The following is a 16,704-nucleotide window of genomic DNA, read 5'->3' as shown; positions in this document are numbered from 1 at the left end:
TGATATTTTCTAGTACCTACCCACACTTTCTCATCAAACCCAAAATAAAACCTGTACCAAAATACACCCTACAATACTTCGAAGTTTATGCAGAATCCTGGGAAGAAGTAAACAGTGAGATTTAACTCACACCAACTAAGCTCTTTTAATGTGATAAATTTCATATTTTTGGTTCTTATAAATATATCACCTTTTTGGTTTATTTCCTATTAATTTGAGTTTTTAAGTTGATGTCGCGATTTTTCAAAACTAATCACTTTTAGTTCTTGCATTTGTTGAGCACTGATGTGCCGGAGAAATTCCTACTCACCTTTGCCGTGTATACCTTATGATGATCCATGCACTTTTAATTTTGTCATTTGCATTGTAGAAACCACAAAACCAGAGAATAATATAAAAAACCCTCAACTAACACCTTAAAGTTTTGGATTGAAATAGTTCTTTCCAAACAGAACCAACAAACAAAACTATTTGCTAGTAGTCTATCACACCAACGAACATCCCCTTCTAAACGAAGACCAAACCTTCATCTATTGCTCTGCTTAACCCACAAACCTAGCCTCAAATCCAACCAAAGCAAACAGGTGTGAGTGGTGAGGAGACAGAGGTGAGAGATTCGTGCATTGAGTAGGATCTAAAATGATATAGGAACCCCTCTCTTACAATGGCTTTTCAGTGCAGTACACAGTTGGCACATCAAGTAATAATAGCATAAAATATAATATTCCAAGAGGACACCAATTGTAACATTAAAACAATGGTCGAGGGTGCCTTTATTTACTTCGAAAGCTTTTAAATTACAAATCATATTTTCTCATTTAATAACAATAAGAGTAGTTTGTAGAAATGATATATTATACTGCTTAAATGACTCTATACTCCTGCATGGACTTAAGGATCGAAAACACGGTTATGACAAGTAGGGTTGCAAGGGTAAGTGCAATCTATCTGATGGAAAGACCTTCGTTCATAAAACCAGTCTCCCACCGCCTTTGCTATTGTCTGCATAATGTTTAAGCAAAACAAGTTAGCTTTACAACTTTATATAAAGGGAAAGACAATATAAGAAACCAAAAGCCACATGAAAATGTACATATAGTGGAGAAGGGAGAAAATAATGCAGTCTCATATCTTACAGTATTGGCCAGCAGTGGAGAGTCATTTCTCAACCATGTCTCTTGCATTCCAGTTTGGCAATGGGCATAGCAAGAATCTATGAACGTTCCTTTAGAAGGAGAGTTCCCAACCACACTCAAAGCCTTTAAGAATTCCGTCCTGAAACCTGAAAATCAATTCATCCATTAAGTGAAGTCACAAAACTGTTGTAAAATCTCGCAGTTAGGAATTTCATAGTCCCCTAGAAGCTTTTACTCAAATGGCAGAGTATGACTCCAGCACACATTTTTTTTTCTCATGCCAGTTTTATTAAGAGGTATAAACAAATGATATAGTATTGATAGAAAAATCACTCCCCATTAAACCACGACCAGCAAGGATAGGGTTAAGGGCGACCCCATGATCTTTCAGTCACAAAGGAATAGTTTTACCAATTTTCCAGAATTTAGCTATCAGCAAATTTCAGTGCAACACAAGTAATTAAGATCAGAAATGTTCACCTTGCATTGTATTTAGTTGACCAGGTGAGCAGTTTTTTATATCAAGCTTGCAGTTACGCCACTGGCCATGGGGATCAGCAACACCGGGTGCCAAAATGTTCTTAATCTGAATCAAAGCAATATGTCGAGGATCAGAGAAAAGACTACAAAGATGACACCACTTACTAAGACCAGTTAGTAAGTGATGAGACCTTAGGATGCACCACTTCAAAAGCTAGCTCAAACAGTGAGAGTACCCAAGGCCTTATAAATCCCACATTGGTTGCCCATACAACTAATGTGAGACTGTGATAAGATCGGGCCCAAGATCATGTATATATAGGAAGGATTAAAATAATGTGAGCCCAGCCTTTGCTAACTCAGCAAATCATGTATATATAGGATGGTTAAATAGCATGGAAGGAGAAGAGTGAGGGTATCTGGAAAATCTGAATGAACTTGGGCCCTTTTGGGATTTGGGAGAGAGTGGAACCTCTCACATGTATTCCACATTATCTTTACCTTTATTGCATTGTTATTTTCATTTGGATTCTGTAATTTCTTTCACGTTACAACTTTACTGTTATGACGTTTCTGTTAGTAATTGTTGCTATGAAATATATGAACGAGGAATATTCAGATCTGAGTTCTTGAGTAAGCTCAATTTTACATTGATTAATTGGTTGGTCCTTATCAGACTGTAATCCCCAAACCTTGCAAGTGGAACCCAATAGTAAGTGAAAATATTAAATGTCAATTTCATGATGGAAATGAGTTATTAAGCATCTTATTGTTGTGCAAGGAAGATTCTGCATTCAGCCATATAGCATTTATAATGTTCTTGAGTTCTCTTTGAAAAACAAGATGTTGAGTGAAGCAGGAAATGCAACGATAAAAATATTATGTACAATAATCTAGGCTCAATTTCTGATCATATCCCAGTTGGATTTGTATGTAGAATTTTCATCATTAAGTAACCATGAACTTTTTCACTTGCAATTCCAGGTTAATATCTCAGGTCTTATCTATTAAGTTCTGAACAAAGGCTCATTTATGAATCTTGTGAAAAGTTAAGTGCCGGAAGCAACACTAGATTTCCCTTCAATGATCATTACTTTACCGTGTTATATATCCTATCAAATGTTACTTGATCTTATAAGTCCACCAATTGATCAAAGAATATAATCATAGTTCAAGATTTTAGTATGACAAATATATTCCAAACGAGCACAACTCCAAAAACAAACTGAAGTATCTTCAGAAACAGTATAATCTGACCTGCCATGAGTCATAGGCCGCATTTACAAAGAAGATCGGTGTATTGATTTGTGATGCCACATTTTGCGGGAAAAAGCACTACATGATTGTTCAGCAGTATTAGTAACCCCAAAGAAGTTGGGAAGGTAGAAAACTTACAATATACAAACTTACCAGCCCGGGGCTGAGTCTTGAAGTGCAGGATGTAGGCAAATTCTTCGCTGAACCCTAAAATATAGAAGAAGAAAAAATCAGTCTGCGTCAAATGAAAGCTTCAGAAAGTTTCTTCCAAATGAAAAGTGGGAAAACATTTAAGAGCAATTTTCTGGTGTAAAAAACACAACATAAACTATAGCTTTGACAAAGAGGGAAATAACGAGAGGACGAGTACATGTGTTTCAACAACTTGACTGTAGAGCTCTTGAATGTGTTGTGCTCCAGAGACATCCTTTCTGTTGTATAACAATAAGGTATTGAATCATTAAATGTCTTAAGGAACTTTAAAATTCAGAAAAAAAGGCTAACTCAAAAGCAAATTAAAGCAGCATACACATTGATAAAATAACCAGCATCTGAAAGGCATTTCACTTTAGTTGATGTAGGTAATAGAGCTTTGAAGTGATCACACTGTAAAATAGAAGTCAATCCTCCAGCTGAACATCCAGAGAGAATTGCCTGTAGTTACAAGTTTCAGTGATTGATTGAAAATCTCATTCAGGAGGAAGATAAAAAAAAGGCAAATCATGAATGTCTCATACATTTTTAGCATTTTTCATTCCTTTTGCTAGTAAATCCTCAATGACAGCAACAAAAACCCTTGCTCCTCTGAAGTGCAAATTGGTTGCCTGATTTATAGATCATATTATTATAAAATCTCAGCAGAAAGAAAATTAGCAAATAAATTTTATGAAATATAAATATTTTCCTATAAATTTAAATTTCAAGTTCCTTTGAATTTGCAAAACTTACTGGATCCACTGCTTCAACGTCACCAGTGAATGATGACCCATCACAGTACCTAACCTTGATTCTGTTCCAATTGTAGAAATCTGGAATTTACAATACTTGTTAGAGAGCCAAACAAAATGGTGGGTTCACGAGGACACGACATATATTAACTAGTAGACAATACCTGGATTAAATTTTTGGCTGTTACTGAAAAATCCAGAAAAGGAAAGTTGCTGATCCATTTTCTTAGATGAACCTAATCGAGTGTCCCTACGGTCAAGGCAAGTGGTGACATTGTTGCACCATCCTCCTCCCTAAAAGAAATTGCTTTGTAGACCATTAACAAGAAAAAAGAACTTTCCATTATTTGTACAAAGAAGGAGACATGCTAATTGACTAATGTTAGCCTATCTATAAAATATCTCATATTATCATTATTGTATCACAGAATATTTTAAAATATCTTACATGACTTTTAGGAATAATTTCCATTTTTCATTTTATTTCATTATTTGTTTTCTTATTTAATTAGGATTAGAGGACCTATATTAGTATACATAGAGGTTAGCGATTTGTGTTTTGTAACACTTACATACCATATATATCAATATTATGTTCTATTATTCAGAGTTTGTTCTCTCTTTTCCTCTTCCCTCGCAAAACCCCTATAATTTCAATAACCACATTTTACATTTACGAGTTAGACATAAACATGTCTTCATACACATAAAAGGAACATACAAGTAAAACAAACAAAGAAATGAGTGTTTTCTTGAGGTGGTAAAGACTCATTATCGATACCAGTTTGCAGAAAGGGACATACCTCAAAATGAACTATCCAGTTGTTAATCCCTGCTCCGACTCCCTTATCAAAGTGGTAAGCTGGTGGACTTCCATCCAAACAAACTGCACAAGATTTTAAGATCAATTTCGAAACTAATATAAATAGTGATAAAAATAGTGACCCAGAAGATGATGAGAAAAATAGTTGTATTCCCTATCATCAGACACAGCAGAAATTCCTCACCAGCTCCTTTTGGTACTGCACTTTCAACATAAGTTATTCGCACGGAAATCCCTTCTGCCTTTAGTAATAGCAGTCCACATATTAGGAGACTTAACCATTGGCTCATTCTTGTGCTCTCCATTCTGCAGGAATCCAGCAAATAAAAACCATAAACATATGCATGTAAAACAGGAAATGTGATGTTATCAAAAAAAAAAAAAAAAAAAAAAAAACAGGAAATGTGAAGCACCTTGTTTAAAAGTATTAATAGGGCATATAATTAATCAACATAAAGCCATATTATTTGGGATAAAAAGAAAAAAAAAGTCACATTACAATAAACCCTTTCACATATAAAACGGAGAAAATTTTATATTTTCTTCATTTCTTGTTATTTGCTAATCCATCTCTTCTGCATTCCCATTAACAAAAAAATATAAAATTCTTTTTTCTTCTAATTTAAAAAACATAAAATCAATGAACCAACTGTTGAAATAGTAAAGCCCAGAAAATGAGAATATCAAAAAAAAAAAAAAAAAAAAAAACCAGAAAATGAAGAAGACATGCACATCTTCTTTCTCATACATCAAGCCTATTTATCATAGGCAATACAAAACTGAAACATAAATGACTCGTAGCAACCTTTCACCTTGTAACAGACACAAACTAAATAGACTTTAAAGCACCTATTCAATAGACTTTAATGTACCTACTCATCTTTCTAACAGACAGTAATAAACTTTTTTTTTTTTTATATTATTCCAATTAAAAAATTCTTCAACACCAACAAGTTTGATTTTGTTTATAGAGAAGGAAAAACACAGAGGAGATCCTAGAATTATGTAAGAACTAGCAAAAGTGCAAAACCGCACCTTTGATATTGACTTGTGTTCTGGCTTTTAGAAATCCTTCTTAACTCTTGTGGAAAACCTCTAATATAGAGGAACAAAAAATATCGATTTCCAGATCTTGTATTGACGGATATGCAGATTTAAAAAAGTAAAACAAAAATCCGGAAAGATACAGAGAATATGGAAAGAAAATTATGGACAATATTGTTAGAAAATCGAGATTATATCTTAAAATAGAAAATTATGGACGATATCATTCACATATTCAACAAATAATGTAAGAATCTAAACATCTAAACAATACATTACATTATTATTGTTATTTATTTATTTTTATTTTTATTTTTTGCAAAGGAAGATTGAAATATTTCAAATCTATAAGACAATCTTAGAATCAGTTAACTAATTCATCTATTTGGTGCCCAAAAGCTTAATTTATTCAACAAACTAGTTGGTACCTAGAATGAAAAATACACGGACTAGCATTTCCATATTTGAATATCAGGTCATAACAACACAAAAGAAAACATATCAACCTGCATGCACCCCGAAACTTATACCAAAAAAAAAAAAATCATTAATCACATTCCAACACTTCCCAGATCAACAACTGTTCACTATAAAGCTAAATTCAATAACATTTCCTGCAATCTAATCCCAATTAATAAAGAAACTTCGAACCCCTCAAATTGATGGTGAAAAAACAAAAACAAAAACATAAACATTTTGCATAAAGCAGATGATGATGATGAAGCTCATTAGCTGAACCTTGAATTGAAGATGGGGTGGTGTACTTGGAAAAATCTGAGTGAGTGAAACCCAGTTGAGGGAGCTGGCTTATTAAATGCTTCAGCAGCCGACACTAATCCGCAGAGTAACACGGCGTGATGTCCTTGAACACAATCTAGGATCACTGTTTTTCTTTTTCTTTTTCTTTTTCTTTTTTATTGTACTAGTTCAACATTTGCTTTTGCTTTTTAGTACGAATTACTTTAACAGAGCACATGTGCTTATCTTACTATGAGAGGGAAAAGAAAAGAATAGATCTAAATAAATAAATTCAAAATGAAGACAAAAGTAAGAGAGTCACCAAAAAAGAAAGAGAAAAAGCAATCGTCATTTTTTATTTAATATAATTAATGAAAAATACATTTTTTATCTGGTTTCATAAAAAAAGAATGTATAATTTTTAAATTACTGTATTATATATAAAAAAATTTACAAATCCATCTCTATATATAATATTGATTATTTTAACGTACGTAAATTAATTGTTTTTTAGTATTTTATTTTATTTCCAAATGAATGATTATTATTTTTAAAATATTCTTTTTAAACTCTGACTATTTGTATTTAAAAGTAATTTATTTTTAAATAATTTTATTTTAAGTTTTTTACATCAAAACTTTTGTTTCAGACATCAAAACATCTGTTATTATATATTATATGGATTTTATAAGAGTTATGTCGTAGGAAAAGTAATTGTGTTATGTTATAGAGATTCGTTTTACGTGTCAGAGTTTTTTTTTTTTTTGGTTTCAAAAATTGCAAGTCCCACAAAATATTGTGTGTGTAGGAAAATTGTTGTGGTCATGTTAAATGATAGATGCAAAACTCATATTATATTTAGGAAATGCTAATTTTTAAGTCTAGTTTTAAAAAATGATACATATTATTTGTGATTTTAAATTATATATATTTTTTAATTTTATTTTCTTAATGTATATTTTTAAAAAATTAATTGAATTAATCTCCTTTGAGAAATGAATGTTGAGGATGAAAATGAATCATCTCATGTAATCATGTCACGTAAGAAGATTTTAATTATTAAGAATTAAATCAACGATGATGATTATGTAACTTTTTATCTTTATATTTTTTCTGTCTCTTCCTTTATTTTTATTAATTCACTTATGTATAATTATGGTTGTCTCAGATAATATGATCGTGTTAATTAGTACACAAGAGAATTCACTCCTGTTGGTGATGTTGATTTGTGAAAAAAGGTGCGGCAACAACTGGCACGCGGATGACGGTGATAATTTACACGGTACCCGAAAAAAATATTGTCATCACAGTCTATGCCATTGAGGTGCATATTAGACGCTGAAATATTCCTAAAATTTCTTCTGCCTTGACATTGCCAAAATCTTAGGGATTTTGTAGTATATGCTTTTTTTGCCAAGTAAAGCATAGCATTAATTATAAAAGAATAAGTAGAGTATATAAATACATCAATATTATCTAAATTTAGTAGATTACGGTCTGAGTTTTTCATACTACAATATAGTAAATAAATCTCCCGACATTGCACATTGAAGTGCACCGACTCACTTCGCATTCCTGTCCACATTTAAAGTTTCAAAGCTGTCACCCAATTAGCTTGCGTGACGTGTAATAACCGTATTTAAAATTCTAGTATTTTCTTTGTGCAGAGTGTCTTTATCGCGAGATCGCATTTTCGGTGTACCTGTTGCATATATTGTACCTGTAATGTATTTGGGGTTATATTTTCTTCTGCCGCAGAGGATATGAATTTTTCCTGCACAACCATGGAGAATAGTGTCAACAATTTTTTTATTTTATTTTATTAAGTAATGGGACCCACTTTAAAAAAATGTATCTACTGCATGAGAGATCCATTTGCCTGTTGCTGAAGAATATGATTTCCCAATGTATTTTTATTAAGATGTGTAGATGAACTTTGTAGAAATTTTTAAAATCTCATAATTCATCTATATATCCTAATAGAAATACACTATCATTTCACTAATTTCAATGCAATTGAAGCACCTTAGATTTTTTCATTTCTCACATGACATGTGTGTCCCGAAACACCCTCATGGATAAGGAGAGTATAATTCCATTAAAAAAAAATTACAATTTCTTATTTTAGGAAGTTTTTCGTTAATTTTCATGGATAAGAATTTATTTTACTATAGTATTATTAACTATTCTAAATTAGTTTATCTTGAAATTTAGAATGAGCTTATGAAAATAAAATTTATACAATTATCATTATTCTCCAAATGAATATCGTCGTTGGGAGAAATTTAAGATATGATATGAGTAATGTTAATTGACATGAGTAAAACTTGACGAAGCTGAAAGTTTAGTCAACAGAAAACGCGTAATAAAATATATTTTTTAAGAGTGTTCTTCAATTGACTTATGCTCATAATTGAAGTAGACATATGGGCTTACAGCTTCTTCCGGTCAAAATCATTTCTATGTTAAAAATTCATATGAATTTTTATATATTTTTTATATATATACATTAAATAGATGAGATCTATTTATAATTTGTTAATATTGATAAAAAAAAAATAGGCACAAAATTTTTATATAATTCTCCTATATGAAATCATAATATGAGAGATCCATTCTCATTTGTGAGCAGCATCAGTGTCAACTTAACATTTTGTGCACCCCAAAAGTTGTAATTATGGGCAGTTATTTTGAAAGGTGTCAACATTATAGAATTTAAAGCAATTACCTAGGGTGACAAAATTTAAAAGAATGTAGTTGATAAGTTAAGAAATTGGCTTACTATTGAATGAGCACGGCCAATGCAAAATTACCAGCTGAATAATTTACGAGCCATAATAATGTTTTATTGAAGTTTAGGTTGAAGAAAGTAATTAAAGCCGAATTCTAATTCTTGTTGACAAAAATTAATTAATCAATTAGTATGTAGGAGAATGTACTAGATAAACATATTAATATCAGGCTCCAAATTTGAATTAAAGATCTTATAGAGTTTGATAATTACTCGAATTTTATTAATTTGGTATTCATCGAATAGTTTGGGAATATTATTGTTCCGGATGGCCCAAACACTGAAGCGGCCCAGCTGTTCAGGCCCAATCCTTAGCTCCAACCCGCGTCAGCCCTAAGGGCTGACGTGGGCTGACGTGGACCCTCTCATCCCCCAACGTTGCAGCACGTCCAAGGGATACACCGAAGTGTCCCATCTTAGGACGCTAACCCCTAAAGGCGACCGCCACAAGCACCTTAAAGGGAAACTACCCCTTTGCCCAGTGCTGACATCGCCAGACGCAGAGGGCGCAGCGCTGCCACAATGACAGCGCCAGCAGGCCTAACACTGCCATCATGGGAGTAAACCCCAAGGAAGGTTGACCCCCTCCTCACCAACTCACACTATTTTTCCTATAAATAGCCCCCAAGGGCACACCTTGAAGGTATCTTATGTATCGTTATATTGCCCATTTACTTAGAGTCATATTGTCATCTTTGCTTATCCCTTGTTGATTAACTGCTATTGCTTGGCACAATACTCCTTAGCTTGGTCTGTACCTGTGCTAAGGGTATCATCCATACAGTGACTTATCCCCAAAAGGAACATAATGGGCTTATAGATCCCAACGGTGCAATTATAAATAATATAACTGGATATCAATAAGTCATTCATCCTATTATAGCACATTTTGTCTTGAGAGCTGATCTGGATAAACTACAAATAGGTCCACTAAGGGTAAAGTCCAGAATATGTCCAAAATATAATGACCAGCAACGTTAATTTAGGAAATTAAATAAATAAATATGAGAATTATGAAATAATTTCATAATTGACCCTAATAATTATGAGAAGGCTTAAATAATTATGGTAAGTGATTAAGAATGCTGAAAGTCGTTTTTCTGACAAAAAGTGCAGATATCGGTTCTACTCCACCATATAAATGTGTACCGATGAAGTATCCCAGAAAATTATGAAAAGTATGTAGATGTCACTAGAAAAATATATAGCACTAGGAAAACAAGTTTCAAGTCGAAATAATGAAAACTGGTGCCAGAACTGATACTGGCTATGTAAAAGCGCGTACCGGAAAGGTGCTGCGAAAAATAAAATAAAAATATGAAAATCTTAGAAAAACGAGTAGGTTCAGAATCCTAAGTTTGGGATTAAAATGCGAAGCGTAGCTTTTAGCGCTAATACAGTGCGATTAAGACTTAAGTGGCCTATAAATAGACCTTGGCACATGATCCTAGGTCATTTTGTGCCTTGCTGCGTGGGAGTTTCTGAAGAGTGGAGTCAGCCACCTTTCCATTCTCTTCTACCTCCATTGAAGCTCCAAGTGAGAACCTTTCTTCTTCTTCCTTCACCTAAACACCTTGGGTGAGTGTGGACCATCCTTGTGAGTGAGAAAGGAGCACCATTTCTGAGTGTTGGTGGCTGTTTTGTGTGAGTGTGGGGGGCTGTGTCCTTGGTTTGTAGTGTTGGAGCCTTTGTCTTGGTTGTTGAAGCTCCAAGTGCTAACCTTTGTGAAGAAAAACCAAGTTTTGTGTGCCATTTTTGTGCACCCTTTGTGTCAGCACCTTGAAGCTGACTTGTGAGCTCCAAGAGCACCTCTAGCTCCTGTTTTGAAGCCTTGGGTACGTTCCTTATCTTGATCATGAGTTTAATGGTTAAAAATGAAGTCTTGATGCATGTAATAAGCTAAAGTTAATAACTTGAGGTTGGGTAAGGTTAAACACACCTAGAAATGCATGTTTAAGCTTCTGGAATCGCTAAAAGAGCAACCTTTCGAAAGGATATCTCGCGAAATGCAGAACTGCATTCTGTCGCGAAATATCCGGATATGATATCCGGATATTGATATCCGGATATGGGGTCTTGAGATATCCGAATATGGATATCCAGATATGCATATCCAGATATGATATCCGGATATAGCCCCGACATATATCTGGATATTCTGGGTTTTCGAGGACAGTAAGGGTACTGTTCATACAGAAGGATATTTTGGATTTGTGGACCCATGATTGGTCATTGTGGACTTCTGTAATAATTAAACTAAGTCAGAATCAAATTGATTAAGGGCTTAAGGCTTTGTGAGAAGCCTAAAGACATGAAACGTAAAGGAAAGGCGTTGTCTTTATATCTTATGCTTGTAGAGTATAAATATTGTTATGATTGTTGGTCTAAAACAAATTGTGATCTTGTTGTTTGTGGACTTTGAGCTTGTGTGGACTCTTGGCTTGGATAGTTAATTTGCAAGGTAAGCTTTTGTGTCCTCGGTTTAGCCATTGTTGGTTCCACCGTACCCCATGGGGGATAGTTTATATGCATGATGTGTTTTTCATGTATTGATTTATTGAAATGCTTTTGAGCTGTTAAGTGCAAGTGCATATGATATGTATTGTGGTGTTCGCCTAGACGGGATTAAGTTCCTATGGGCAGGTACGGCATTGGCGCGTACTATTGTGGGTTGTAGACATACGTACAACCTACGCTTCCTCTGATCAGTAGAATTGTTAACACACATGACATGATGATATGCTGCATTGCACTGATTTTGGAACTTATATGATATTACTGCTTTTGAACTTATATCGCACATGTAAGTGAGCTTGGGGTGGAGAAATCCTTGAGGACCCCTTGCCTTACTGAGATTTCTGTTTAGAGATCTCACCCCACGTTTGGGGCACATATTTCAGGTTCAGGTAACTCAGGAGTTGAGACTTCGGGCGGCAGGAGGTCGGAGCTGAGTTGGATATTGCTGGTTTAACTGTGATGCTTGGGTGATGTTATGTCTATCTTTATGTTTATGTTATTATTGTTGAGACTGTTGTTGGGCTTTGTTGCCTTATTTGGTGAGCATGGGGTTTGTCCATGCCACATTGATTTGTCTGTGTCTGTTTTGGATTCGAGTCGTATTTTATGTATCAGGATTATTGTCCGGACTGCGTGTTGTAGATCTGTGACTTAGATACTCACCTTTACTTATATATTGAGGTTATTCAGTGTAGCTAGTTGTCTATTTGCATTTACATACAGGCAATATTTTGAAAGTGATTTAAGTAATCAACTTGGTAATTGATAATGACGTCATAATTGAAAAAAGAAAAAGATATTTCGCAATTTTAATTAAGTGTGGCTTAATACGATGACATGTTAACAAACCGAGTATACACGAGGTGTTACATTTTATGGTATCAAATCACTTTCTAGGGAAAAGCCTGTATGTATTGCAATAACTTAAGATGTTTTGTTGTCTTGTGTGTTTTCTCTATTGGGTTTTGCTATGATGATCCATATGTGACCACATTGTGTGCGCCTAATCAACTCATTCTTTGTGTAACTGGTGCAGAGTCATGGTATTACCGCGGAGAAACCGTGAGACGACTGAGGGTCAACCCGACCCGGTCCTGACTGCATTAGCAAAGATGCAGGAGGCTAGACTAGCCGATCAGGAGGCCGCTAGATTGGCCAACTTGGCGATGATGGACACCATTGGAGAGGCGAACCGGAAGGCCACAGAAGATGTTCTTGAGGCGAGCAGGCTGGCGAACATGCCCATGATGAGGGACATGTTGGAGGAAATGCGGGTTGGCTGCACTGAGGGTCAGTTCCCACCACCGCCACTGCCTCTACCTAGTCTTCAGGACGAGAGCCTGAGTCACGTTGAGGGTGTCACTCCTCTTACTGGGGTGATGGAACCCTACTTGGAGCCTGTTGAGGATCGCGACGTGATAGATCGCCAGCTTAATGCTTTTTGCAAGCATAAGCCACCTTCTTTTGATGGATCTTATAATCCTATTGCTGCTGCGAGATGGGTTCAGGCGTTGGATAAGATCTTCCGAGTCATGCAGTGTAGTGATCCACAAAAGCTGATGTTTGCGACATATATGCTGGAGGGCGATGCCCATGAGTGGTGGATGAACACCTCTCACGCTTTTGAGATGCAGGGTCATGTTATGACATGGCCATTCTTTGAGGACTGTTTCCTTGGGAGGTATTTCCCATACGATGCTCAAGAGAGGAAGCAGGGGCAGTTTGACAGATTGATGCAGGGCTCGTTGTCTGTTGACGAGTACTTGGCTAAGTTCAATGAACTGGTCAAGTTTGTACACTTCAGGATCGTTATGCCTACTCCGACATTCTTGGCTGCTAAGTTCCGTAGGGGACTTAATGAGGAGATAGCTGATCGTATCGTTGGAGCTGCATCGAGGAACTTTGGGACACTGGTACAGCAGTGTCGGGACATCGAGTATGTTTGTATTACGAGTAAGGCCAAGAGGGCCAAGATTGCTGATGTGAAGGGAATTGGTAGTTCCACTTCCTGGAGAGACATGAAGTTTGGGGGAAAAGGCAAAGGAAAGCAATTGGCGGCTAGGCAAGCGCTAAATCAATTTAAGAGGACTCCCACTCAGGGGAGTACAGCGAGACCTCCTGCTCCCAGATGCTCGGGATGTGGGAAGGTTCATGTGGGGTCGTGTGCTACGGGCCAGCTGATCTGCTTTTAGTGTGGCCAGGCGGGCCACTATTCTAGGGATTGTCCATGATGTGCCTCTGGTAGGTGTGATTTTCTAAGTTAAAATTGATAAGAAATGAGTCATAGAAGAGTAATTTAAATACATATTTGCTTATTATATTGATTTTTTCTATGTCAATAATATTTCTCACCTATTGGTTGTGTTTTTACAGGAAAAGGAAGTGAAAATTATAAAAAGCCTGTCAACGCAATTCCATACGGATACAGAGGAGTACAAATTCTAGAAGTATGGCGCGAACCGGCACCACACTGGCGCGAACCCGCGCCAGTTTACGAATTTTGCACCGAAGACTACCAAGTGGCGCCAAATTAAAAGAAAGCAATTTTGTCAGTAGCATGGCGCCACTTGGCGCCAAAATGGAGCCAAGTGGCGCCAAAATGAAGCTAGGGTGGCGCCAAGGTTGAATAAAGGTGGCGCCAATTGGCGCCACTTTACGAGAAACCGATTCTGACTTTTTCAATTTGGACAGAAGCGTGGCGCAAACTGGCGCCGGTTTGCGGGAAAATTATATCGTGCTGTGCGAGGGCAATTTTGGAAGAATGAAATAGACTTATAAATAGGATCTTCAGGACAGAATTATCGATCTAGACCTATTCTATTAAAGCGAGACGACGGTGGTGCTCCAAGATGATTCTGCAGATCAAGTTCTTCTTCATCTTCTCTTTTAGTTTTATGTTTTTATTGAATATTGGATTTTTAGCCATGATTATGGTTGGCTAGTTTATTTTTATTGTAGTTAGGGTCACAAACCCTATGTGAACCCTTGTTACGACGGATTTATTTATAATTGCTAGTTTATATAAATTTTCTTTTTCTATATCCTGTGCGTATTTATATTCTCTTTATTAGAATTGACCAATCTGATAGTTGAGGATAGTTTGAGGGTTAGAACCCTAGATAGGAATATTGGGGTTTTCATCCTGAAAGGGGATAGAATAACGGTTCATATGCATGCTAGGAATAAATGTGTATTGAATTGCGTATGCCTAAATTATTGAGTTCATTGCTTAATACCATGAGGAACATTGCAAGGAATTGGGGTTCCAATTGAGTTTAAAGGGTTAACCTTGCAAGGAATTGAGGGTTAACTATTAATATTTTTTACATAATAATTTATCCGAGTAATTTTATAAATGAATATTGTAAATCAATCCAGAGTAAGGAGTGGGGATCATATGGTGAGTGTATCCTAGCTACAATGCTTTTCTCATTTTTACAAATCAATTCATTCTTATTATTATTTTTATTCTTCAATATAAAAATACAAAAACAAGTCTTTACTTTTAATTTTACTCAAATCGACATTATTTGTCACAAACAAACCCTTTTGAACTCTTCCCTTCTTGAAAGGAATATTAATTGATAAACGATCACAATCCCTGTGGAGACGAACTTTACTTACTATTATATTACTTATGCGATCGGTATACTTGCCGGGAAGCATTAGTATGTCATCTACGGCGAGAGCTGCAGTGGTTCGGGCAGTTCCACTTCAGATGATTCCTCTACCACCTACAGCGACACCTGTAGTGCCACCTGCTACCGGCCGTGTGTATACCTTGGATCGCCAGCAGTCGGAGAGAGCTCTGAACCTTGTCAGAGGTACTGTTTCCATTGGTGGATCTTATGTTGATGTCTTGTTTGACTATGGGGCTACACATTCATTTATTGCAACCCTAATTGCTGTGGGGCTTGAGTTGCCTATTGTTGTGCTTTCTCCATCGATGCGAGTGACTACTGCCACCGGAGAAAAGTGTGTTACCTCCACTGTTCATCGAGATGTCGTGTTTCAGTGGGAAAGTCGTGATTTTTCGGTAGATCTGATTGGATTGCTGATGGCTAACTTGGAGATCATCCTTGGCATGGATTGGTTATCCAAGAATTGTGTGATGATTGATTGTTGCGCCAAGCGAGTTGTGATGTCTCCGGGTGATTCCACAGCCAGTTCCTCGCCTTTTATTTCATTGTTGCTGGCTAGGAGAGCCTTGAGAGCAGGGGCACTCGGTTATGCCATGTTGGGAGGTTTGGTGAGTGGGTCACAGGAGGATATCGCTGGCATTCCTGTGGTGAGGGAATTCCTCGAAGTGTTTCCCAAGGAGATTCTTGAGTTTCCGCCACAACGTGAGATAGAGTTCTACATAGACTTGTTGCCTGGTGAGAGGCCTATATCATTAGCTCCATACCGGATGTCGCCACCAGAGTTGGCTGAGCTGAAGAAGCATATTGAAGATCTTTCGGCGAAAGACTTCATTCGACCGAGTGTGTCTCCATGGGGAGCACCAGTCATTTTTGTGAAAAAGAAAGATGGGACTATCCGATTGTGCACCAATTACAGGCAGCTGAACAAGGTGACAATCAAGAACAAGTATCCCCTTCCGCGTATTGATGATCTGTTGGATCAGCTGAAGGGCGCTTGTGTGTATTCGAAGATTGATCTTCGATCCGGATACCATCAGATTCGGGTAAAGCCGGAGGATGTCCTTAAGACCGCATTTCGTTCGAGATACGGTCACTATGAGTATTTGGTGATTCCTTTTAAACTCACCAATGCACCCGCAATGTTCATGGATTACATGAACAGGATTTCCAGCCGTACCTGAATCAGTTTGTGATCGTCTTCATTGACGATATCTTGATTTACTCCAAGACGGAGGAAGAGCATGCTGAGCACTTGAGGATTGTGTTGCAAGTGCTGAAAGAGAAAAAGCTTTATGCTAAACCTTCGAAGTGTGAGTTTTGGCTCAAGTCT

At 36.4% G+C, this 16,704-nt stretch overlaps 1 protein-coding gene across 2 annotated transcripts; it reads right to left on the bottom strand.

The window, feature by feature from the left end:
* Nucleotides 1–722: 722 nt before the first annotated feature.
* On the bottom strand, nucleotides 723–6,559 carry LOC133297157 (pectin acetylesterase 8-like). 2 transcript variants are annotated; one of them, XM_061496245.1, is made up of 13 exons: nucleotides 6,426–6,559; nucleotides 4,828–4,949; nucleotides 4,624–4,706; nucleotides 3,985–4,114; nucleotides 3,822–3,901; nucleotides 3,611–3,697; nucleotides 3,403–3,527; nucleotides 3,244–3,304; nucleotides 3,027–3,080; nucleotides 2,874–2,951; nucleotides 1,617–1,722; nucleotides 1,137–1,282; nucleotides 723–1,002 (listed from the first exon to the last, which is right to left on the bottom strand). In XM_061496245.1, the coding sequence occupies exons 2-13, from the start codon at nucleotides 4,946–4,948 to the stop codon at nucleotides 892–894; spliced, it is 1,182 nt and encodes a 393-aa protein (XP_061352229.1). In that variant the 5' UTR covers nucleotide 4,949; nucleotides 6,426–6,559; the 3' UTR covers nucleotides 723–891. The 2 variants fall into 2 exon arrangements, with proteins under 2 accessions (XP_061352229.1, XP_061352230.1); XM_061496246.1 differs by having other exon boundaries at nucleotides 6,452–6,553.
* Nucleotides 6,560–16,704: the final 10,145 nt, after the last annotated feature.

This window comes from Gastrolobium bilobum, unplaced genomic scaffold (genome assembly GCF_033153095.1).
Source record: "Gastrolobium bilobum isolate Gb01-03AN ecotype WA unplaced genomic scaffold, APGP_CSIRO_Gbil_v1 utg7641, whole genome shotgun sequence".
Lineage (NCBI taxonomy): Eukaryota > Viridiplantae > Streptophyta > Magnoliopsida > Fabales > Fabaceae > Gastrolobium > Gastrolobium bilobum.
The sequence above is the reverse complement of the archived record's forward strand: the minus strand, read 5'-3'. Positions and strand labels throughout refer to the sequence as shown.

Excerpts from the sequence above, each read along its gene's own strand:
- LOC133297157 (XM_061496245.1), bottom strand. The coding sequence starts at position 4,948 with ATGGAGAGCACAAGAATGAGCCAATGGTTAAGTCTCCTAATATGTGGA. Across the intron at positions 4,707-4,827 it reads TGCAGTACCAAAAGGAGCTG|TTTGTTTGGATGGAAGTCCA; the intron begins GTGAGGAATTTC and ends AATCTTGTGCAG. Across the intron at positions 1,283-1,616 it reads TCAACTAAATACAATGCAAG|GTTTCAGGACGGAATTCTTA; the intron begins GTGAACATTTCT and ends ATTGATTTTCAG.